This window comes from Heterodontus francisci, chromosome 2, assembly GCF_036365525.1.
Source record: "Heterodontus francisci isolate sHetFra1 chromosome 2, sHetFra1.hap1, whole genome shotgun sequence".
NCBI classification, from domain to species: Eukaryota; Metazoa; Chordata; class Chondrichthyes; order Heterodontiformes; family Heterodontidae; genus Heterodontus; species Heterodontus francisci.
Window position 1 is genome coordinate 92,150,628 of NC_090372.1, and position 23,337 is coordinate 92,173,964.

Here is a 23,337-nt window from a genome sequence, read left to right on the forward strand (position 1 = left end):
TCAGTGTTCTAGCTGTACTGGAACAGCTTGACTAGGGCCACAGCTCATTCGGGAGCACAAGTCTTCTGTACTACAGCCAGGATGTTGTCAGGGCCCATAGCCTTTAGGGTATCCAGTGCCTGCAGGCATTTCTCGATATCACATGGAATGAATCAAATCAGCTGAAGACTGGCGTCTATAATGATGGGGACCTCAGAATGGGGCCGAGATGGATCATCCAGTTGGCACTTCTGGCTGAAAATGCTTCAGCCTTGTCTTTTGCATTGACGTGCTGGGCTCTCCCATCATTGAAGATGGGGATGTTTGTGCAGCCTCCTTCTCTTCCAGTTAGTTAATTGTCCACCCCATTCACGACTGGACGTGGCAGAACTGCAGAGCTTTGATCTGATCCACTGGCATGGGATTGCTTAGCTCTGTGTTGCACGCTGCATCCCCTGTTAGTTTGCATGTAGACCTTAGTTGTAGCTTCACCACGTTGGTACTTCATTTTTAGGTATGCCTGGTGCTGTCCTGGCATGCTCTCCTGCACTCCTCATTGAACCAAGGTTGATTCTTAGCTTGATGATAATGGTAGTGTGAGGGATATGCCAGGTCACGAGGTTACAAATTGTGATTGAATACAATTCTGCTGCAACTGATGTCCCACAGCGCCTCATGGATGCCCAGTTTTGAGCTGCTAGATCTATGCTGAATCTATCCCATTTAGCATGGCGGTAGTGCCACACATGATGGAGGGTATCCTCAGTGTGAAGACAGGACTTTGTCTCCACAGGGATTGTGCAGTAGTCACGTCTACCAATACTCTCATGGACAGATGCATCTGCGACGGTAGCTTGGTGAGAGCGAGGTCAAGCAGGTTTTTCCCTTTTGTTGTTTCTTTCACCACTTGCCAGATATGTCCTTCAGGACTTGGCCAGCTCAGTCAGTACAGTGCTACTGAGCCACTCATGGTGATGGACATTGAAGTCCCCCAGCCAGAATACATTGCTACTCTCATTGTTTCTTCCAAGTGGTGTTCAACATGGAGGAGTACTGATTTGTCAGCTGAGGAAGGATAGTAGATGGTAATCAGCAGATGGTTTTTCACCTAATGCCATGAGACTTCATGGGGTTCAAAGTCAATGTTGAGGACTCCCAGGACCACTCCCTCCTTGTGCTGCCACCTCTGGTGGGTCAGTCCTCCCCATGGGACAGGACATACCAAGGGATGGTGATGGAGTAGTCTGGGACATTGGTTGAAAGGTACAATTCTGTGAGTGCTTGACTAGTTTGTGGAACAACTCTCCCAATTTTGGAACAAGACCTGAAATGTTCATGAGGAGGACTTGGTAGGGTCAACTGGGCAAGATGTTCCTTTGTCATTTCCAATGCCATACCTGGTGGTCTGTCTGCTTTTATACTTTTTGACTTTTCTGTAGCAGTTTGATACATCTGAGTGGCTTGCTCAGCCATTTCAGAGGGCAGTTCAGAGTCAACCACATTGCTGTGGGTCTGAAGTCACATGTAGGCCAGACTGGGTAAGGCTGGCAGATTTCCTTTCTTCCGCCTGAATCCTTCATGATTGACTTTAATCAGTGGCACTTTTCTACATTTTCACTTATAAAATTTCTTAAAATGGTTTTGAAGATTTTGATTACACCTAATGGTGACCATTCTGATTTGTAAGGTCAGATTTTATAAGGTTCTACCTTTGGCATGAAGTCTCGCTACTGCTGGACATTGGTCAGAAAATTACATCCCCAGCTTTGCATGCACAATTTTGCATATCCAATATGTTTGTTGGGAGGCAGGGAAGTTGGCTGGGAAGAAAGAAGACGGCACTGGAAGCAAGCCAAACCCACATTTAACAATTACTAAAATGAGGTCCCATTCTTAAATATGACTTTTTGTAAGGTTCTGCCTAATCAATATAAACTGAGCAACTAATATTTCAATGAGTTGGCTTATTTTGGATTAATCCTTCAAACAAAGTTAATTGTGTTTCAGTTAGTTCGGATGTGTGGGTTTCTCCCCCACCACTCCCCTCCCCCCCATATTAGTATACTTCTACATAAAACATCTTGCATATTTTTTCCCTTGTGTACTTAAGGCTTTTTGCGAAAGCCTTCAGATCGCTCCAAGAATTTCCTGAAGCACTGGCAACCTTATAGGTTGCAGCTAACAAAATAGGAAGATGGGAATCCTTTTGATTTCTCACATCAGTGCAACATCAACTGAAAAAGGAGAACAACTTATGAGGGGGCAAAAATCACCCAGTGCAACTTTCTCAAACTCACTCTCTACATTTTCCAAGGTGCTAGTATCTGTAATGATGCAGAATGCAAAGGGGCAGGGAGGTTGGCACAAGCTGCTGTGATCTGCCAGGGTTCACAATGTGTCTTGTGAAGACCCTACAAGAAAGATAATTCACAATGCATCCCAAAACAATGCCTTCAAAGCGGGTTGAGGTCATAGATATTTTGTGCATCATGCATCTGTTTAGCAGTTTAGCTACTGCCATAAGGATCAAGAGAGCGTTGGAAGGTGAATAATAAAAGGACAACTGAATGATGGCATCATGTTTCTAAACTTAGCCTTGCCAATCCTTGAAAATTTGCACCAGAAAAGGCCAGGACCAATTTTCTTATAGCGAGTGAGCTACTAAGCATAGCTGGACTATTGCCTGTCCTGATCCTTTCTTAGTGGTTGTGTGCTGCCTTGACCTGTAAGCAGAACACATTTAGGAAGGAGGTAGCAACTACCCAAGCATCTTAAACACCATTCCTGTTCTATAAAAAGTACCTGCTTTATGCCAGGATATTGCAAATTGTGTTTATGCTGGCAGTAGTCTTTCAAGCTAAACTTTAAACTGCTACATGAAAGTCTTTGCTGTGTCCTTCGGCAGTGGCATCCTTGCAGTTTCTGTTTTGTTATAAGGGTGTTGGAATGGAAGGCAAATTATTAACCTGGTAAGGCTATTATTTGAGTGGCAAGAGATAGAAAGTGGGATAATAGGCAGGTACTCTAATTGGCCAAATGTGACTACTGGTGTCCAGCAAGGATCTGTGTTGGGGCCTCAGATATTCACTGTATGTATTGATGAATTAGTAGAAAGGATTGTGACGAAAACCACACCTGCCAAAATGAGACATATTAATTTTGTCATATGGAACATTAATTTTGAGCTGTTACTGGACTTGAAATAACTTGTTTAAAAAGACCACAACAGTGGCTGAAAACATGGCTGCACATTTGCATTCTAAAAGACAGTTGCCTGAAGAAGATAATGGGAGTGCCTCCCTGATTCAATTAGCCAGATGGAGTTTTGTCAATGGAGATGATCAAGAGACAGTGAATGTGTAAGAGCCAGCATTCCATCCGCCCGCCCCCGCCCCCCACTGAGAGTATCAGCTTGAAGGAATCCACAAAATCTCACAGGAGAGACTGTTCCAAATAAGGAGCTAGTCACATGACTAACCTGCTGGGCAACCTGGGATTGTTTGAATTGTGCTCACCGAACAGTTTTGGAAAAGACTGCAATTTGAAGACCAAGAGAAGGAAGGTCTGTCCCTGTCTCTCTCTCAAGCAAAGTTCCAGGGACCCACAGAAGTAATTTAAGCCTCAAGACAGAAGATCAGCGAAACAAGATTAAAACTATGCACTGGCCCCCATCGAGAACTGCACGACTTCACTTCAATCAAAGACTTTACATCAAACCCAAATACACTAACTGAACTTCAACTATAGCTTCAAACCCTTTCCCCTTATATTCTTTCTCTTCTTCTGTCTCTATTTGCGTGTGTATTTATCACGTATGCATGCTAGCATGGTCGCATCGTGTATCTTTAGTAGTTTTAATTGAATTAGAGTTTTAAGGTTAATAAACTTACACCTTTCTTCTTTAAACCTGAGAAAATCTATCTGGTTGATTTCTTTGCCATTACAATTAGACAGCAGTGAGCAAGGACTCACTGAGAGGGAAGCTAAAACACAGTGTTTTAAAAATTAAACCCTGTTACAGCCAAACCAGGAAAAGGCTGAGAGGGAACCCCAAGACCCCTTTCTCACCTGGTCGTAACAGGATAGAAAGCCACATATCCAAACTTGCAATGACACAAACATAAGCAGTGTAGTTGGAATGGTAACATTACAAAGAGATGTTGATAGATTAAGTGAATGGGCAAAACTGTGGCAAATGGATCTCAATGCAGGAAAAAGTGAGGTGATCTACTTTGAACCTTTCTAAATAGTGAAAAGCTAGAACCAGTGGAGAGCCAAAGAGACTTCCGGGTCCAGGTACATAGATCATCAAATGTCATTAACAGGTACAGAAAATAACCAAAAAGCTAATGGATTGCCGGCCTTTATATCTGGAGGACTAGAAAACAAGGGTGTAGAAGTCATGTTCCAACTAATAAATCCCTGGTTAGACCACAGCTGAAGTACTGTGAGCAGTTCTGGACACCACATCTTAGGAAGCATATGTTGGCCTTTTGCTGGAGTGCAGAATAGATTTACCAGAATGATACCCGAACTCCGAGGGTTAAATTACAAGGCGAGATTACACAAACTAGGGTTGTATTCCCCAGAATTCAGAAGGTTAAGGGGGTGATTTGTTTGAAGTTTTCAAGATAGTGATGATAAGTGATGATACTTTACTACCGGTGAATAAGTGTTTAAGTTATCCCTAAATTTGGAATTCGTTGAAGCAAAGTAAGAACTCTGAATTTGTCTACATACTACAAGAGGAATAAGGGGCTTGAGGTATTTGGGGTGAAGGTTATGGGGAAATTTAATATATTTGCTCAAAATTATACGGCTTAGATGATTAAGGAGAAACTGTTTCCACTGGTGGAAGCATCAGTAACCAGACGTCACCATTTAAGACAATTGGCAAAAGAACAAGAGGAAAGATTTTTTTTTTTAACAATGTTACAATCAGGAATGCGCTGTCCAAAAGGGTGGTGGAATCTGCTTCCATGTAACTTTCAAATGGAATTGGCTATATACTTAAAGGGCTATATGGAAAGACAAAGGGTGTGAGACTAATGGGCGGCACAGTGATTAGCACCGCAGCCTCACAGCTCCAGGGACCCGGGTTCGATACTGGGATTACTGTAGGGTTAGTATAAATGAGTGGTTGTTGGTCGGCACAGACTCGGTGGGCCGAAGGGCCTGTTTCAGTGCTGTATCTCTAAATAAAAGGGCGGCGCAGTGGTTAGCACCGGCAGCCTCACAGCTCCAGCGACCCGGGTTCGATTCTGCGTACTGCCTGTGCAGAGTTTGCAAGTTCTCCCTGTGACCACGTGGGTTTTCGCCGGGTGCTCCAGTTTCCTCCCACAGCCAAAGACTTGCGGGTTGATAGGTAAATTGGCCATTATAAATTGCCCCTAGTAGAGGTAGGTGGTAGGGGAATTGAGGGAAGGTGGGGATGTGAGAAGGTAATGGTATTAATGTAGGATTAGTATAAATGGGTGGTTGATGGTCGGCACAGACTCGGTGGGCCAAAGGGCCTGTTTCAGTGCTGTATCTCTAAATAAATAAATAAAAATAAAATAAAATAGTAAGGGGAACAGATAAGGCAGAAAGAGAGAAACTATAGTCTAAAGATTAGACTCAGTCCGTTCAGGAATGAAACTAGGAGATGCTTCTACACACAAGGGTGGTAGAAGTTTGGAACTCTCTACCGCAAAGTTAGGTCACAGATCAGTCAGGATCTCATTGAGTGGCAAAACAGGCTTGAGGGGCTAAATGACCTACTACTGTTCCTATGTTCTGCATTCTATCTTCCTGAGGGTATGGAGAACAAACGTTTACATTTCCTATGGACAAGGAGAAAGCATGTATACAAAGGTAGAGACACTTATTTTGGCATTTCTCACAGTGCCATAACACTTTTGTGCATTTGCTCCCAGGTATGACAAACATTCACTCAACTACATTCATTCATCTCTCTATATCCATCTTCATTTAACTTGCACCTCTGTTTTAATAGGCAGATGGACTTCAACACCAGAGAGTGCATCTCCTGCAGCAAGATCTCTAAGAAGTCTATACTATATGCTTGGATTTTCCCCATTGCCTTTGTTACACACATTTTGCCTATGCAACATTGCAACACTGGTACAACACTTCCTACCCACTACATTCCTTAATGGTAATGCTTAAAAGGAGCACAGTATCCTTTTTCAATGACCAGCAGCAGACCTAAAAGAGCTGTTGGCTTGCCCAAACTTGGTGCTCCCAGCCAAACAATATACAGGTGTGCCATACTGCACAGGGAAACTATGCAGCACATAGAACTGACAGAGAGAGGCTTACTTTGCAAAATTCAGTGAGACCAACGTTCCCTGCTGATAGTGCAATTAAGCCCGCACCACAAACAAGCATAGCCTCAATTTTGCCAGTCATACCAAACTGGGGCTATAATTCCAGCTTGCCTCATCACCCCGTTTAAAAATTAAGTTCCGTTAGTCCTTTTCCAATCTATTTAGATTACATCAGTGTGGTCTGGATATGGTGCTTTGCACATTTCAAACAGATTTTTTAAAAAACCATATGGGCTGTTACTTGTGTTATGACCTCAGTAGTGATCGCTAACTTTGAAACATGAGATATGAATTCCCCAGACCGATAAAAGAATTACACAAGATTTCATGTTTTAAGACCTTTACCATTACAACTAAACTAAAAATCAACATTCACCAAACAGTACTTAGTAGGTAGCTAATACACTAAATTACAGAAAAAGGTGTTTCTCATTAATTTATTATCACACTTGAAAACCCCTCACCACATTTATACATTATACAGTGTTCTCATCAAAAAGGTATCCTTGCAGTTAAGTCCCAAACTCCTCCCAGTTGCAAGGGGTTGGATCTCCCAGTGTCCTTCTCAATGCCAGCATTCTCTTCGCTCACTTCTTCCAAGCATATTCAACTGGTCCTCTGCGAATAAGGCAATCTCTGGTGGCCCGGTTGGTCTTTTCTCCTCCGCCAACCATGACTTTCGAACTGGGTTCAAATCTTAGCAAGCTTTAGCTGTTTCAGTGATCTGAGAGCAGCTGTTTCTCTCTCTCTCTCTTCAGGCTGCCAGTGACCGTATGTTCTTCCTTTCTCCCTTTCAGCCTCCTGACCTAGGAAAGCCTTCTGAATTTATCCAGTTCAGAGCTCAATAGCCTTTTACAATTCTCAGAGTCCATAAGTCTGACCAGAGCAAAACCACATTGGCCTCCCTTTGTTTCCAGGTGTTAAAGATTGCAACTTGAATCTACATTTTTAGAGCCCTGGCTCCCTGCTTACAATCTGAGAGTCTGGGAGAGCAAAACCCATTGGCCTTTAAGTGTTACAACCTTGCATCCTGCTTTCAAAAGGGTCTTTGATCTAGATTCCTTGTTCTCATGGTAATCAAGACCTCCAGCTTGTCTCTGGACAGACTTTTACACTGCATTTAAGATCACAGGTTTAAAACATAACCACACTACAAAATCCAGCATTCATAACACTTGTAAAATGTGCCAATCATGAAAATTTGATTTCTGACACAGGCAACTTTCCCTCCTTTTCCTGGGTGAAGACAGATGCTGCAGTTATCATCATTTTAAGTGGATCAGTAATTTATTTTGTCCCGTGTTTAATATGTAAATAATTTTGAGGAAATAAATCTTTATTGTTATTTTAGATCTTCTCAGCAGTATCAAGTTCAATGCTCCTCTTAACTTCTATAATTATAATTTTAAACATAGTTTTGCTTTCTTCTATAATCCACCCAATTCTCTGATCGTAAAGGATCATAAAGCACATGGGAAAGGCTTCCACTGCTATGTCCAGACTGGCCAAGAGAGAGTGGGAAAATGGCGCACTGACCCGGAACACAAAAGTCCGAGTGTATCAAGCCTGTGTCCTCAGTACCTTCCTCTACGGCAGCGAGGCCTGGACAACGTATGTCAGCCAAGAGTGACGTCTCAATTCATTCCATCTTCCCTGCCTGCGGAGAATCCTTGGCATCAGGTGGCAGGACCGCATCTCCAACACAGTAGTCCTCGAGGCGGCCAACATCCCCAGCTTATACACACTACTGAGTCAGCAGCGCTTGAGATGGCTTGGCCATGTGAGCCGCATGGAAGATGGCAGGATCCCCAAGGACACATTGTACAGCGAGCTCGCCACTAGTATCAGACCTACCGGCCGTCCATGTCTGCGCTTTAAAGACATCTGCTAACGCGACATGAAGTCCTGAAACATTGATCACAAGTCGTGGGAGTCAGTTGTCAGCAATCGCCAGAGCTGACGGGCAGCCATAAAGGTGGGGTTAAAGTGTGGCGAGTCGAAGAGACTTAGCAGTTGGCAGGAAAAAAGACAGAAGCGCAAGGGGAGAGCCAACTGTGTAACAGCCCCGACAACCAATTTTTTCTGCAGCACCTGTGGAAGAGTCTGTCACTCTAGAATTGGCCTTTATAGCCACTCCAGGTGCTGCTCCACAAACCACTGACCACCTCCAGGCGCTTACCCATTGTCTCCCGAGACAAGGAAGCCAAAGAAGAAGAAGAAGAAGAAAGGCTCTGTATATGTTTTAAAAGCCAGCTGCTTGTCTTATTTTTTTTTTCCATAGCTCCTTAATTGAATTGGCCTCCATTGTCCTTTATACTGTTTGCCAAAGTTGATTTTTGATTGAAGGATCACCCACTGTTCCTTAAATAATTCACTCTTCCACTATAGATTATCCAACCATTATGGTATTGCAATTAGCCTGTTCAAACTCCTTCCTTCGAGGCTGTCTCATTTTATTCATTTTTTTTTACACGTGTGCACCTGTGTGCTTTAGTCATAGTCCTGTGGGCAGTTAATTTTGAATGATATTATGATTAGTGAATCCTAATCCTATTTGTGCCTTATTTACGATACCTCCAGAATAATCTCCAACCACATTCACTGCTCAACAAGATAAGCAAGTCAGCATCTACAAAACATATATTATTCCATTAGATTTTCATTTCTTTTCACAATCGGTATCTGGATAACTTATCACATTTTACAGGCCTCCCTTATCTTTAAGGGACATCTGTAATAACACTCAATGATTGACTTTTTTCCTTGACCTCAATCTAGACTGCATTTGCTGCATTAGCAAAGGCACTTGCCTGATTTCTTTCTGAAGATGCAATGTCCTGGTTTAGCCAAGTCTCAGTTATTCAGTTTACTTTGCACCCTCCTTCAAAATGTTTCCAACCTTAGTTTGAATGCTCCGAATATACAATGAAAATCTCAAAATAACTATAATTAATATTTAGAAGGTTTAATCAAACTAGCCATATTAAGTTCAGCTACTGTGTCTGTCATGAATTACTCACAAATAGATAAATAAAATGGAACTTGATCAAGCAAATCATAGTAAGCAAGAAAAATTATTCCAAGATAAGGTAAGTACTGTATAGTACCTTCTTAATAATAGTCTGCAACTTAATTGAAAGGATGAATGTGGCATCATAAACCATAAGAGGTATCTAAAAAGTTGAAGAAACTTGCAAATGACCTCAGAATTGTGACCAACATAATCTGCTGCAAACAAATCCCTGGTTACATTTACAATACATTTTGAATTGTCTTAATTTTGTTTAAAAAAACAAATTAAGTTGCTTGTTAATAAGATTGACAGCACAGTTTAGATCCACATAATGGTGGAAAGTGCATAAGTCTTCATACTTTAAAGCCACTTCAATTTGCGTAAAAACAAAAAAGAAACCTAATGATGCTTAGGAATTCACTGAAAACTAGCAAAATTTTAACAAATATTACTTAACTATGAGACATTGCAGCTTTAGCAAATTGGCATAGGGTAAATAAAATCAGGGAGTTGAATGCGTGGCTCAAAGATTGATGTGGAGAAATGGGGCACTGGCACCAATACCGAGGAAAGAGGGAGCTGTACCATTGGGATGGCCTTCATCTGAATCGCGCTGGCACCAGTGTCCTGGTGAATCGTTTAAATGGGGCTGGGGGGAGGGTTGTGAGGGGAAATTTAGAAAGTTAACGAAAAAGACAAGGCAATACTGCAGGGTAGCAATACGGTCAATGACAACCAGTGTGTGACCGGAAGGGACAGAGCGTACAAACATAAGAGTCCACTAACAAATAAGGTCAGAGTATGGAAAATGGTAAAAGACAGAATTAAAGGCTCTTTAACTGAATGCATACAGCATTCATAACAAGATGGATGAAATGATAGCACGAATGGAAATAAATGGGTATGATATGATAGCCATTACAAAGACATGATTGCAAGGTGACCAAGGGTGGGAAAGAAATGTTCAGGGGATCTGACATTTTGGAAGGATAGAAAGAAAGGAAAAGGAGGTGGGGCAGTTCTGTTAACAAAGGATGAGATTAGTACAGTAGTGAGAGTTGATCTTGACTCAGAAGATCAAGATGTGGTAACAGCTTGAATGCAGATAAGAAATAGTAGAGGAAAGATATCACTGGTGGGAGTAGTTTATAGGCCTCCTTACAGTAGCCACACTGTAGGACAGAATATAAATCAAGAAATAAAGGAGGCTTGTAGGAAAGTAATTGCAATAATTGAGAGATTTTAACCTTCATATAGATTGAACTAATCAAATTGGCAAAGGTAGCCTGGAGGATGAGTTCATAGAGTGTATTAGGGACAGTTTCTTAGAATAGTACGCTCTGGAACCAACCTGGGAGCAGGCTATATTAGACCTAGTAATGTTTAATGAGACAGGATTAATTAATGACCTCACAGTAAAAAATCTTCTAGGCAGGAGTGATTATAACATGTAGGAACTTCACAGTCAGTTTGAGGGTGAGAAGTTTGGGTCTGAAACTAGTGTCTTAAACTTTAATAAAGGCAATTACAAGGGTATGAAGACAGAGTTAGCTACAGTTGACTAGGAAAATAAGTTAAAAGGTAGGACAGTATAGAAGCAGTGGCAGACATTTAAGGAGATATTTCATAACATAACTCTCAATAAAGATAAATTAGAGAATAAGTAAACTAGCAAGAAATATAAAAACAGACAGTAAAAGCTTCTACAAATATTTAAAAAGTAAGACTGCAGCTAAAGTAAGTAAAAACAGAAAGTTCTGGAAATATACAGCAGGTCTGGCAGCATCAGTGGAGAGAAAGACAGAGTTAACATTTCAGGTCTGTGATCTTTCTTCAGAACTGGCAAAGGTTAGAAATGTAATAGGCTATGAGCAAGTGAAAGGGGGAGGGGGGGAGAAGAACAAAAGGGAAGGTCTGTCAGAGGGCAGGAGAGATTAAATGACAAAGATGCAAAGGGAGTAGTAATTGCCATAGTAAAAGACAAAGCATTTGTCCAGAGAGAATGTTAATGGTGGAATAATGAACGGCACTGTCCGAAAGCAAAAACAAGTTTGAGACTGGTACATGGTTAAAAATAACTATCAAAATAGCAGTCACGGTCTGAAGTTGTTGAACTCAATGTTGAGTCCAGAGGGCTGTAGAGTGCATAATCGGAAGATAAGGTGCTGATCCTCGAGCTTGCGTTGAGCTTCATTGGAACACTGCAGCAGGCCAAGGACAGAAATGTGGGCTTGAGAGCATAGTGAATTAAAATTTCAAGCAACCGGAAGCTCAGGGTCATGCTTGCAGATTGAGCGGAGGTGTTCCACAAAGTGGTCACTCAATCTGCGTTTGGTCTCCCCAGTGTAGAGGAGACCGCATTGCGAGCAACAAATACAGTATACTAAGTTGAAAGAAGTACAAGTAAATTGTTGCTTCACCTGGAAGGTGTATTTGGGGCCTTGGATGGTGAGGAGACAGGAAATAAAAGGGCAGGTGTTAGACCTCCTGCAATTGCATGGAAAGGTGCCGTGGAAAGGGGACAAGGTATCAGGGGTGATGGAGGAGTGGAGCAAGGTATTGCAGAGGAAACGGTCCCTTCGGAATGCTGACATGGGAGAGAGGGGAAAATATGTTTGGTGGTGGCATCACACTGGAGCTGCTGGAAAGGGTGGAGGATAATCTTCTGGTTGTGGAGGCTGGTGGGATGGAAAGCGAGGACAAGGGGAACCCTGTTGCGGTTGTGGCAGGGAAGGGAAGTGGTGAGGGCAGAAGTATGGGAAATGGGCCGGACACAGTCGAAGGCCCTGTCAACCACAGTGGGGGGGGGGGGAGGGGTGGGTGGGGGGGGATCCTCAGTTGAGGAAAAAGGAAGGCATATCAGAAGCACTGTTGTGGAATACTGTATCATCAGAACAGATGCGATGGAGATGGAGAAACTGAGAGAATGGAATGGAGTCCTGACAGTAGGCAGGGTGTGAGGAAGTGTAGTCGAAGTAGCTGTGGGAGTCGGTGGGCTTATAATGAATATTAGTAGACAGACTATCCCCAAAAATGGAGACAGAGAAGTGGAGGAAGGGGAGGGAAGGGCGGTGAATGAATGCGAGAGAAGGCTGGAAATTGGAAGCGAAGTTGATGACGTTTTCCACGTTCAGGGCAAGAGCAGGGAACGTACCAATACAATCATCAATGTACTGGAAAAAGAGTTTGGGGAGGGGGCATGAGTAGGACTGGAACAAGGAATGTTCAACATACCCCAAATTCCTGGTTTCTGGAAAGGTCCCAGGGGATTGGAATACCGCAAATGTAACACTTCTATTTAAGAAATGGGGGAGAGGGGGTGGTGACAGAAAGCAGGAAACCATAGGCCAATTAGCCTAACATCTCTCATTATAAAATGTTAGAATCCATTATTAAAGAATTAGTAGCAGGATATTTAGAAAATCATAATCAGGCAGATTCAGCATGGTTTTATGAAAGAGAAACTGTGTCCGATAAATTTATTAAGAGTTCTTTGAGGATGTAACAAGCAAGGCGGAAAAAGGGGAACCAGTAGATGTAGTGTATTTGGATTTCCAAAAGGCATTTGATACGGTTACTATATAAGAGCTCATAGTATTGGGGGTAATATATTAGCACGGATAGGGGATTGGCTAACTAACAGGAAACAGACAGTCGGGATAAATGGGGACTAGTGGAGTGCCACAGGGATCAGTACTGGGGCATCTATATTAATGAATTGGTGAAGGGACCAAGTATATTTGGATTTTATAAAGGCCTCGACATCAGGATCTGTGGCGGGGAGGGGCATGAAGAATGCCCCGGATGAGGCCTGCCACGGACCTCAACGCTGGCAGGGCCTGTCCTGATATTGCCAGTGGCAGAGAGGCCTCAAGGCGGCCCCCCCGCCACTCGGCGACGGGACCGTAATTTAAATATTCAAATTCATTAACTTACCTGAATTAATGGCGTTCCTGTTGCCTCCAGAAGTGCCGCCACAATCTTCATCCCGGCGGCTGGCACTGTCGCGCCTTCGGATCCCCGTCCGGGGAAACGAGCGCAACACCTGTGGGGAGGGGGAGGAGGTAAGTTTCTTAGTGTGGTGGGGGGGGGTGCGGAGCGGGGTCAAACTATTCTGATTGGTGGCGGGGATGGTGGGAAGGGGTAAAGTTAAAAGTTTGTGAACTGTGGCGGGGTGGGGGGTGAAGGTCAGGTACATAAGGTAAGTATTTTTGGCATGGAAGGAATGAGTGTATTGTTAATGGGGAGGAGTGGGAAAGGGGCTGGAAACATGTATGCAAATCTTTTTAATCAGTTTCATTGAACTTTCCCTTTAAACATTTAAATTAAATGTAAGGGCTGGAAGCCTTTTAAAAATGATGCCATAATCAATGGCGGCAACATAAAGCTCAGTCCATTGTTGCAAAATTTGCGGAGGATACAAAAATAGGTAGGAAAGCAAGTTGTGAGGAGGACACAAAGGGCTGAATTTTACCAGCCCCCTACGTCTGGGGTCTAAGCGGGGGGGCCCAGAAAATGCCTCTGTGAGAGGTCCACTACGGGCTTTGATGGCGGGAAGGCCAAGCCCCATATTACCGGCGCCGTTGAGGCCTTGTGGCAGCACCCCCCACACTACTCCCCCCTCCCCCACTACCCTGGCCGTTCGGCAACGGGAGCAGGATCTAAATATTTAAATTAATGTAAATTAATGAATTAATGACCTACCTGCTCCTGTCGGCCATCTGGCTACGATATTCAGGTAGGTTGCCAGGACTCCCACGCTCTTGGATCGCCATTCGGCGATCCAAGGCAGAACACTGGTTGGGAGGGGGGAGCAGTAGGTTTCCAGGGCAGGGTGGTGGTGGGGGGGGGGGGGGGAAAGCAGGGAAAACTATTGCGATTGGTGGAGGGGATGGTGGGAAGGGGTTATAGGTAAAAGACAATAAACTTTAGTGGGGGAAGGTCGAGATCGCAAGTTGTTTTTTTGGGGGGAGAGGGCAATTAATAAATTGTTTAGTCATTGGGGGAGTAAGAGAGGGGCTTAAATCTTTTATTAAATGTTTTACTTTAATTTTATCATATATAAAACTTTAAAAATTCAAATGCAATGGAAGGGCTTGTTGCCCAGTTGTGGTGCCGGACGTGGTTGCCAGGGATGGAGGGCCCGCCCCCTCCATGGCCCACATCAGGGGTGGGGGGGAGTGGGGTGGTTGCAGTCCGTTCTGGCCATGTAAATGAGCCGCCGCGTATAATATCGCAGCAGCTCCGCAGAGTAAAACCCGCACGTGCGGGTTGCCATCTTTTACGGCCGCCGCCAATTGCAGCGGCAGCCAAATAAAATCCAGGACAAAGTGTCTGCAAAGAGATATAGATAGGTTAAGTGACTGGGCAAAAATCTGGCAGATGAAGTATAATGTGGGAAAATGTGAGGTTGTCCACTTTGGCAGGAAAACTAGAAAAGCAGATTATTTACATGGAGAGGAACTGCAGAATGCTGTGGTACAGATGAATCTGAGTGTCTTTGTAGATGAATCACAAAAAGTTAGCATGCAGGTACAAGTAATTATGAAAGTAAATGGAATATTGGCATTTATTGCAAGGCGGATGGAGTATAACAGTAGGGAAGTCTTGTGTACGGCACAGTGGCGCAGTGGTTAGCACCGCAGCCTCACAGCTCCAGCGACCCGGGTTCAATTCTGGGTACTGCCTGTGTGGAGTTTGCAAGTTCTCCCTGTGTCTGCGTGGGTTTCCTCTGGGTGCTTCGGTTTCCTCCCACATGCCAAAGACTTGCAGGTTGATAGGTAAATTGGCCATTATAAATTGCCCCTGGTATAGGTAGGTGGTAGGGAAATATAGGGACAGGTGGGGATGTGGTAGGAATATGGAATTAGTGTAGGATTAGTATAAATGGGTGGTTGATGGTCGGCACAGACTCGGTGGGCCGAAGGGCCTGTTTCAGTGCTGTATCTCTAAACATAAACTGTACAGGGCATTGGGGAGACCGCACCTAGAGTACTGTTTACAGTTTTGGTCGACTTACTTAAGGAGGGATTTACTTGCATTGGAAGCAGTTCGAAGAAGGTTCACTAGGCTGATTCCTGGGACACAGGGATTGTCTTATGAGGAAAGGTTGAGCAGGTTGAGCCTATATGCATTGGAATTTAGAAGAATGAAAGGTGATCTTATGAAAACATATTAGATTCTGAGGGGGCTTGACAGGGTAGATGCTGAGAGGATGTTTCCCCTCATGGGGCAATCTAGAACTAAGGGGCACAGTTTCAAAATAAGGGGTCTCCCTTTTAAGGTAGAAGTGAGGAGGAATTTCTTCTCTCAAAAAGTCATTATCTTTAGAATTTTCTTCCCCAAAGAGCAGTGGACGCTGGATCATTGAATATATTCAAGGCTGAGTTTGATTTTTGATCTACGAGGGAGTCAAAGGTTATGGGGGTCAGGCAGGCAAGTGGAGTTATGGTCACAATCAGAATGGAAGAGCAGGCTGGAGGGCCTAGTGACCTACTCTTGCTCCTATTTCTTATGTTCTTTAAAAGATATTCTGTTATTTTAGCACCTATTCAGTGTTAGAAAATTACTCTTTAACAAATTGGCAAACAAGAGGTATGCATTTTGAAAGTTGAACAGTCTTTAAATTGTTAAAAGGCATATGCTACATTACCAGACATAATGATCCACTATGAGTCACTGTACATTGATCAGGACCCTGAACTTTAGCAATATTTTTCCTTCCCTAGTTCCAAGACATTGTTTTTTTTTGACCTATAATTTCTCCTATCCCATATTTCCCTCTCCTGAAGATGTTTAATTTTGCATAAAAGGCTAGTTAACAAAACTGAAGCTCATGGAATAGGAGGGTCAGTGTCCAATTGGATAAAAAAATTGGCTTATGAACAGAAAACAGCGAGTCATAGTGAATGGTTGCTTTTCCGACTGGAGGATTGCAGACAGTGGTGTTCTCCAAGGGTCAGTGCTGAAACTTGATCTTGGAATAGAGTAGAACCTCAAAATTTGTTTATGACACCAAACTAGGCTAGCAAGATGGACAGAGAGGTGGCAAATGGAATTTAATACTGACAGATGTGAGGTGATGCATTTTGGCAGAAGAACATACCTAAGAACATAAGAACTAGGAGGCAATTCAGCCCCTCGAGCCTGCTCCATCATTCAATACGATCATGGCTGAACTCATCTTGGACTCAACTCCACTTTCCTGCTCATTCTCCATAACCCTTCAACCCATTACTAATTAAAAATCTGTCTATCTCCTCCTTAAATTTAGTCAATGTCACGGCATCCACCACACTCTGGGGTAGTGAATTCCACAGACTCACGACCCTTTGCGAGAAGTAATTTCTCCTCATCTCTGTTTTAAATCTGCTACCCCTTAAGGAATGGGGAGAGGCAATATATAATTAATGGCACATTATTAAGTGTGTACTCTCTAAAGAGTGTATTGGAACAGAGGGACCTGGGGGTGCATGTGCATTGATCTTTGAAGGTGGCAGGACATATTGAAAGAGTGGTTAGTAAAGCATATGGGATCTTGGGATTCATAAATATAGGCATTGTGTACAAAAGTAGGGAAGTTATGCTGAACCTTTATAAGGTTCTGGTTAGGCCCCAATTGGAGTATTGCATCCAGTTCTGGTCACCGCACGTCAAGAAGGGTGTGAGGGTCCTTGAAAGGGTGCAGAGGAGATTTACCAGAATGGTTCCAGGGATGCAGAATTTTAGTTACAAAGTTAGGTTGGAAAAGCTGTGTTTGTTCTCTTTAGAACAAAAGAGATTGAGGGGAGATTTAATCGAAGTGTACAAGATTATGACAGGCTCAGATAAGTTAAGACAAGGAAAAGCTGTTCCCATTAACTAATAGTTCTAGGACTAGGGGACACAGATAGAAAGCTTTGAGCAAAAGATGCAGGGAGAATATGAGGAAGCACTTTTTACGCAGCAGGTGGTAATGACCTTCGTTTCTCAAAATGGAGACATGTGGCCAGTGATGTTCCACAGGGATCCGTGCTGGGACCACTGTTGTTTGTGATATACATAAATGATTTGGAGGAAAGTATAGGTGGTCTGATTAGCAAGTTTGCAGACGACACTAAGATTGGTGGAGTAGCAGATAGTGAAGGGGACTGTCAGAGAATACAGCAGAATATAGATAGATTGGAGAGTTGGGCAGAGAAATGGCAGATGGAGTTCAATCCGGGCAAATGCGAGGTGATGCATTTTGGAAGATCCAATTCAACAGTGAACTATACAATAAATGGAAAAGTCCTGGGGAAAATTGATGTACGGAGAGATTTGGGTGTTCAGGTCCATTGTTCCCTGAAGGTTAAACGCAGGTCAATAGAGTGGTCAAGAAGGCATACGGCATGCTTTCCTTCATCGGACGGGGTATTGAGTACAAGAGTTGGCAGGTCATGTTACAGTTGTATAAGACTTTGGTTCGGCCACATTTGGAATACTGCGTGCAGTTCTGGTCACCACATTACCAAAAGGATGTACATGCTTTGGAGAGGGTGCAGAGAAGGTTCACCAGGATGTTGCCTGGTATGGAGGGCGCTAGCTATGAAGAGAGGTTGAGTAGATTAGGATTATTTTCATTAGAAAGATGGAGGTTGAGGAGGGACCTGATTGAGGTGTACAAAATCATGAGAGGTATAGACAGGGTGGATAGCAAGAAGCTTTTTCCCAGAGTGGGGGATTCAATTACTAGGGGTCATGAGTTCAAAGTGAGAGGGGAAAAGTTTAGGGGGGATATGTGTGGAAAGTTCTTTATGCAGAGGGTGGTGGGTGCCTGGAACGCGTTGCCAGCGGAGGTGGTAGACGCGGGCACGATAGCGTCTTTTAAGATGTATCTAGACAGATACATGAATGGGCAGGAAGCAAAGAGATACAGACCCTTAGAAAATAGGCGACAGGTTTAGATAGAGGATCTGGATTGGCGCAGGCTTGGAGGGCCGAAGGGCCTGTTCCTGTGCTGTAATTTTCTTTGTTCTTTGACCAGGAATTCGCTGTCCACAAGGTGGTGGAAGCGGAAACAATCACTGACTTCGAGGAAGTTGGATGGCCACTAGAGAGAAATAGACTTGCAGAGTGATGGAGGTGGAGCCGGGGAGTGAGACTGACAGCACCACTCCTTGGAGAGCCGACATGGACTCAAATGGCCTCCTTCTGTGCCATAAATGACTCTATGCCTAAGTACTGCTCCACAGATGCCGATAACCAGCAGTACTATCCACAAGTGGGTATAGACAGGCTATTCCATCACAGGGTGCATCAAAGCCAATCCTGATTCTGTCCTGTCCCGATATACATATACAAGTTTACATGCTAACGAGCAACACTGGGCAGTGATCAGGAGTGGTAACTTTAACAGATTCTTTCTCATCTTAGGAAAGCTACCCCAGTACAGATTGGGGATCAAACCTGGGACTTTGTTGATCTGTATAGCTCAGTACCACATTGAACAATGCATTTACCAAGTGAACTATCAAATAGAGGTATTTATTTAGTATTTACCAGACTGTTCAGTATAGCAAATAGCTAGCAAGAAGTTTGGACCTTAACCCTCACTGCAAATGAGACCCTCAGAATCAGTCAGTTGAAGTACAATCATGCGGTTCTCTCCATTTGCAGTATTCACTTTCCTATATTTACTATATGCAAAGCACTGAAACTACAAACCTATTCCACTTGAGTCTAGTCGCATATATCCTTCTGCCAATGCATTAAATCCGGTCAGTCCTCCCATGGCAGCATAGGGAACATCTGGTCCCACTGGTCTTCCTCTAGCCAAACGTTCTTCTTTGGTCTCAACAATCATTGTATGAGCATATGTTGGGTGGCTACAGCCACAGGTAAAGGAGCTGTGAAAGCCAGCACATCCTGCGCCTGTAAGAAACAACATTTTAAAGTTCTGCATGTGATATCAAGTGGAAAATCACATTAGAAGATAATCAGAACTTGGAAAAACATACAAATAGACATTTCTGCAATTAAAAAAGGAAAGTGCATTACATTTAAACCCTTCATCCTGCCATGCTGCAGTCCATCTGAAGCAAAGGAACACGTTCGTTACCAAAATGAAAGGAAAATATAGAAGCAATCAACAAGTAGGTGTAGTGACGCACTGCATTCAAGATTTTTTGAACATGGGCCGGGATCTTATCCATGCAACAGGGTTCTCAACTGCCAGCAAAAGCGCCGGCAAGAGACCCCATCGTCTCCTCTGGGGAAGGCCTGCCGGATCAAGTGCCAATTAGGCAGTTAGGCAAACAGCGGCGGCCATTTCACGGGATCAAGTACCCCGGGGGCGGAGGACTTGCCTGCTAAAAACTGCCGGCCAATCAGAGGCCGGCAGCTCCTTAACTGAGCAGCCCCACCACACAGGCAGTGGCTGCTGCCAGTAATGGACTCACCAGAGGCCCTGGACCCAGGCCATATGTAAGTCAGGGCGGGAGGAGTTTCGTGAGTTGGGGGGTCGCGGGGGAGGGGGCTGTAGTGGGGTCGGCCGCAAGGGCAGCTGTGTGGCCCTCAGTAGGCCCCCCTCTTCCTGATGCTGGGTCCCTCGATCAGGCACTAATTGCCTTTTAGTGAGGAATCACTCACATCCCCCACCCCCCCCAAAATTGCTTGATGAATTCCCATTGCGGCGACAGGCCCACCCGATACTGGGCTAATTCCGGCAGTGGTCGGATGAGGTCCTTAATTGGACAGTAATTACACACTTAAGGGCCTCAATTGGCAGCGGGGTGGGAAGGCCTGCAGACTTAATTTGGATGCAGGCAGGAAAGCGATGGGGTTCCCACCGGCCGTGTCACCATCCCACCCAATTATATGCTCTCCCTGCCTCCAAATCCAACATGGGAGAGAGCATAAAATCCCCCCATGGGGTATGTGCATGTGATTTTCATTGCAGAAAGTTTCTGATTTCAAGCAGACCATCATAGAAGATACCGTCAGATATTTCTTCCAGAGGCTTCAAAAGAAAATCAGTCTTGCTTACACTTTAGCAGCCAGTTACTCAACATCATCATCATAGACTTATCAACAGGTCATTACCCTGGCCTAGGAACATGGGTGGTGGAGTAAAATAAACTAGAATATATCATTATAAATGGAAGATGTGGCTGATGCAGTCGATTGAACCTGGTTTTTCAACTCTGACACCAAGCCAAAAATAATTTCCTCTCAGTGCTAATTCTAAGGGTACATAAAAACTCAAAAACTGACTCTGGACGGTAATTTAAAACATAAATTGGAAATCTCACTCAAAGAGATCATAAAGACAAGAGCCTGGAATTTCCTCAGAACTAGTTCCAGTCCATTACTGTTATTTTGCTGGTGATGCGGTGGAACCCCATTTACACATGTAATAGGGTTTGCACTGCATTTCCAATGATGCTACCGTGGCAAAGCCAGAGCAGCTATGTGAAAACTCCAGGCCCTGCATTTATGAACCCTAAGTGGGATATTCTGTGATGAATGGCTTACCTCCTGACCCCTCAAAACCGCTCCGCCATCTGCAACATTAAGTCAGAAATGTGATGGAATACTAACTATTCACTTGGATGGGCGCAGCTGCACAACACTCAAACTCAACACCATTTCGGAGAAAGCAGTCCACTTAATTGGCATCTCTGCCTCTGGACTCAATATCTACCCTTTCTACTACCAGCACGCTATGGCTGCAACACGTCATAACTATCAGAAGCACTACAGTAAATCACTAAGCATATTTCAGCAGCAACACTAGCCCCACAAACTCTATCAGTGAGGAGGACAAATCAACATGATCTTGGGAAAACGATCACCCCTAAATTCTCCTCCAAATCAAACAACATCCTTACTTGAATATATACCATTGTTCCTTCATCATTGTTGGATCAAGATTCTGAAAATTCCAACCTAACACCAGCACAGGAAAACTGTCAGCACATGGAGTGCAAATGGCTCAAACAGTAGGCCCATCACCGTTTACTCACGACAACTAGGGATGAGCAACAAATGTAGCCTTGCCACCATCACCCACATCCTGAGAAACAAATAATACAAAAAACTTTGAATACTGTCATGCATGCCCCCACCTGCCAAGAATGAGGCACACATTATTTCGCCACATAGACATTAAAACTTAAAATTGTTGCTGGGAAGAAAAGAGGGCCTATCACAAGGAATTGCCAGGCCCCTCGCTGGGAAGCCCCTTTTTGCATACTAGCAGACAGTGTTGCAACAAAGAACCCAGTCCCTGCTTCCCCAGTACACAGAAGACCTGGTTAGGCCAGTTTAGTCACATGACTAACTGGCAGTTGGAGTTTTTGAATTTGAACTTGCTAGAGAGTTTTAAAACTCAGTAGGCTGTTTGCTTCTGGACTGAAAAGATCTCTCTCCAGTCTGCTCCCAGCTCTTTCTCACTGAACTGAAGAGCCAGTGAAGACAAATGAACCCCAAGCGAGAAAAGTCTCCTACAGTGAAAAAAGTTTAAGAAGAATACTGGGCCCCAACGAAAAGCAAGACTACCTACAATCAAGGACCATGGCGAGCTTGAAGCACAGTAAAAACCCCCTTCAGAAATTGCCTCAAATCTTTTTTACTTCATTTTTCTTCTGCTCTTTTCTGTCTCCATTTGCATGTGCAGATTGCGTATGCATGCTAGCGTGGGGCGCGGCGTGTATCCATAGGCATTAACCAAATTAGAATTAGAGTTTAAGTTTAAGGTTTAATAAATTTCACTTTTCTTTAAACCTGAGAAAATCTCGTTGTGCTCATTTCTTTGCCTTATAATTGGAAAGTGGTGAAAAAGGATTCACCAAGGGGGAACTCAAAACACAGTGTGTTTAAAATTAAACCCTGTTACAATAAGACCAGGTGAAGACAGTAAAAGACTCCTAGACACCTTTCTCACCTGGTCGTAACAATACTTTTATTCATGTTTGCTCTGATTCTTTAGTTTCTTTCATATGCCCACGTTTGGAATTGATATCCTTCTGGAGCTATCATTTTTCAGCTGAAAAGTTACCAACTACACCTCTGCCAGCAATTTCCAGAATGCTGCAGTCTATACAAATGATACAGTATGATTTTTAAAACAAGCTGAACTATGAATTTTAGAACCTTTTTGAGGTATCGATTTAGAAGTATTTATTTTTGCGAATGAAAGACTGCAAAAGGAGACAGACAAAGAAAAAGATAGACAGGTGATGATTAATGCATCTGTGCTTAATCTTGTTTATAATCTTGGAAAACAATCACGACATTAACTTTATAAAATTTTATCAGCAAAAACCTCAAAACATGTCAAGTTATAACACTACTTCTGGGACTGTCTTTCCAAATGATTTGAAAACAAGCTGGCAGATCAATTTTAGAAGCTTTTTTGAAGTAAAGTTTCATAGGAAAACTGACAAGTGCTAAATTTTTTAGTTCAAAGAGCCACCAACACAGAGAGATATAGCAGATAGAGAAAGGAAAGAAGAATGAAAGGAAAATGCAAAGCAGTCAAGAAGGAAGATGAAGAGACACTGGCTCAGACAGGGATTCTTATGGCCTGAAATAGAACTGACACCAAAGTCCATAATTCCCCTTGCATCCAGGGAAATATTACCTCATTGGTCTCACTTGTGGAACAGGTAGAAACCCCATCAGCAACCTATTGGCATGAACTACCACCAACGTCAACAAATCTCTCCAGCTCCAGTTCTCCACGAGAGCCATGGAATCTTACCCAGCTGATACTCTTCTCCTGCATCTAACACCTGCACATTATAATCCTCATGGTCTCATGCATTGTGCACCAAGTGGCACAGGTGCTGTCTGGTTGTCAGGCTGTCCCTGCTTGTCTTTTGGACAGATGGCTCTGCACAGCCAATTCAGGCAAGTGACTTTGGCTGAAATCACTGCATGGTTTCATCACCAGAGGTCCCAACTTATCATACTTTATATGTTTCTGTGGTGTTCAAAGTTAGTACAGCAGGTCCATCAGGTCCAATCTCTGCTCATTTTTATGCATTGTTACAT

The 23,337-nt window shown here is 43.5% G+C and overlaps 1 protein-coding gene across 4 annotated transcripts in view; it reads right to left on the minus strand.

The window, feature by feature from the left end:
* Window positions 1-23,337, minus strand: part of fam221a (family with sequence similarity 221 member A) — a 106,205-nt gene that overhangs the window by 21,878 nt on the left and 60,990 nt on the right. For 3 of the 4 annotated variants that reach the window (XM_068050895.1, XM_068050886.1, XM_068050875.1), the window contains exon 4: window positions 19,006-19,212. In XM_068050895.1, coding sequence (XP_067906996.1) covers window positions 19,006-19,212 — 207 coding nt within the window. Of the gene's footprint in view, window positions 1-9,431; window positions 9,482-19,005; window positions 19,213-23,337 lie in introns of those variants that run through there. The other variant, XM_068050904.1, reaches the window with a different exon arrangement.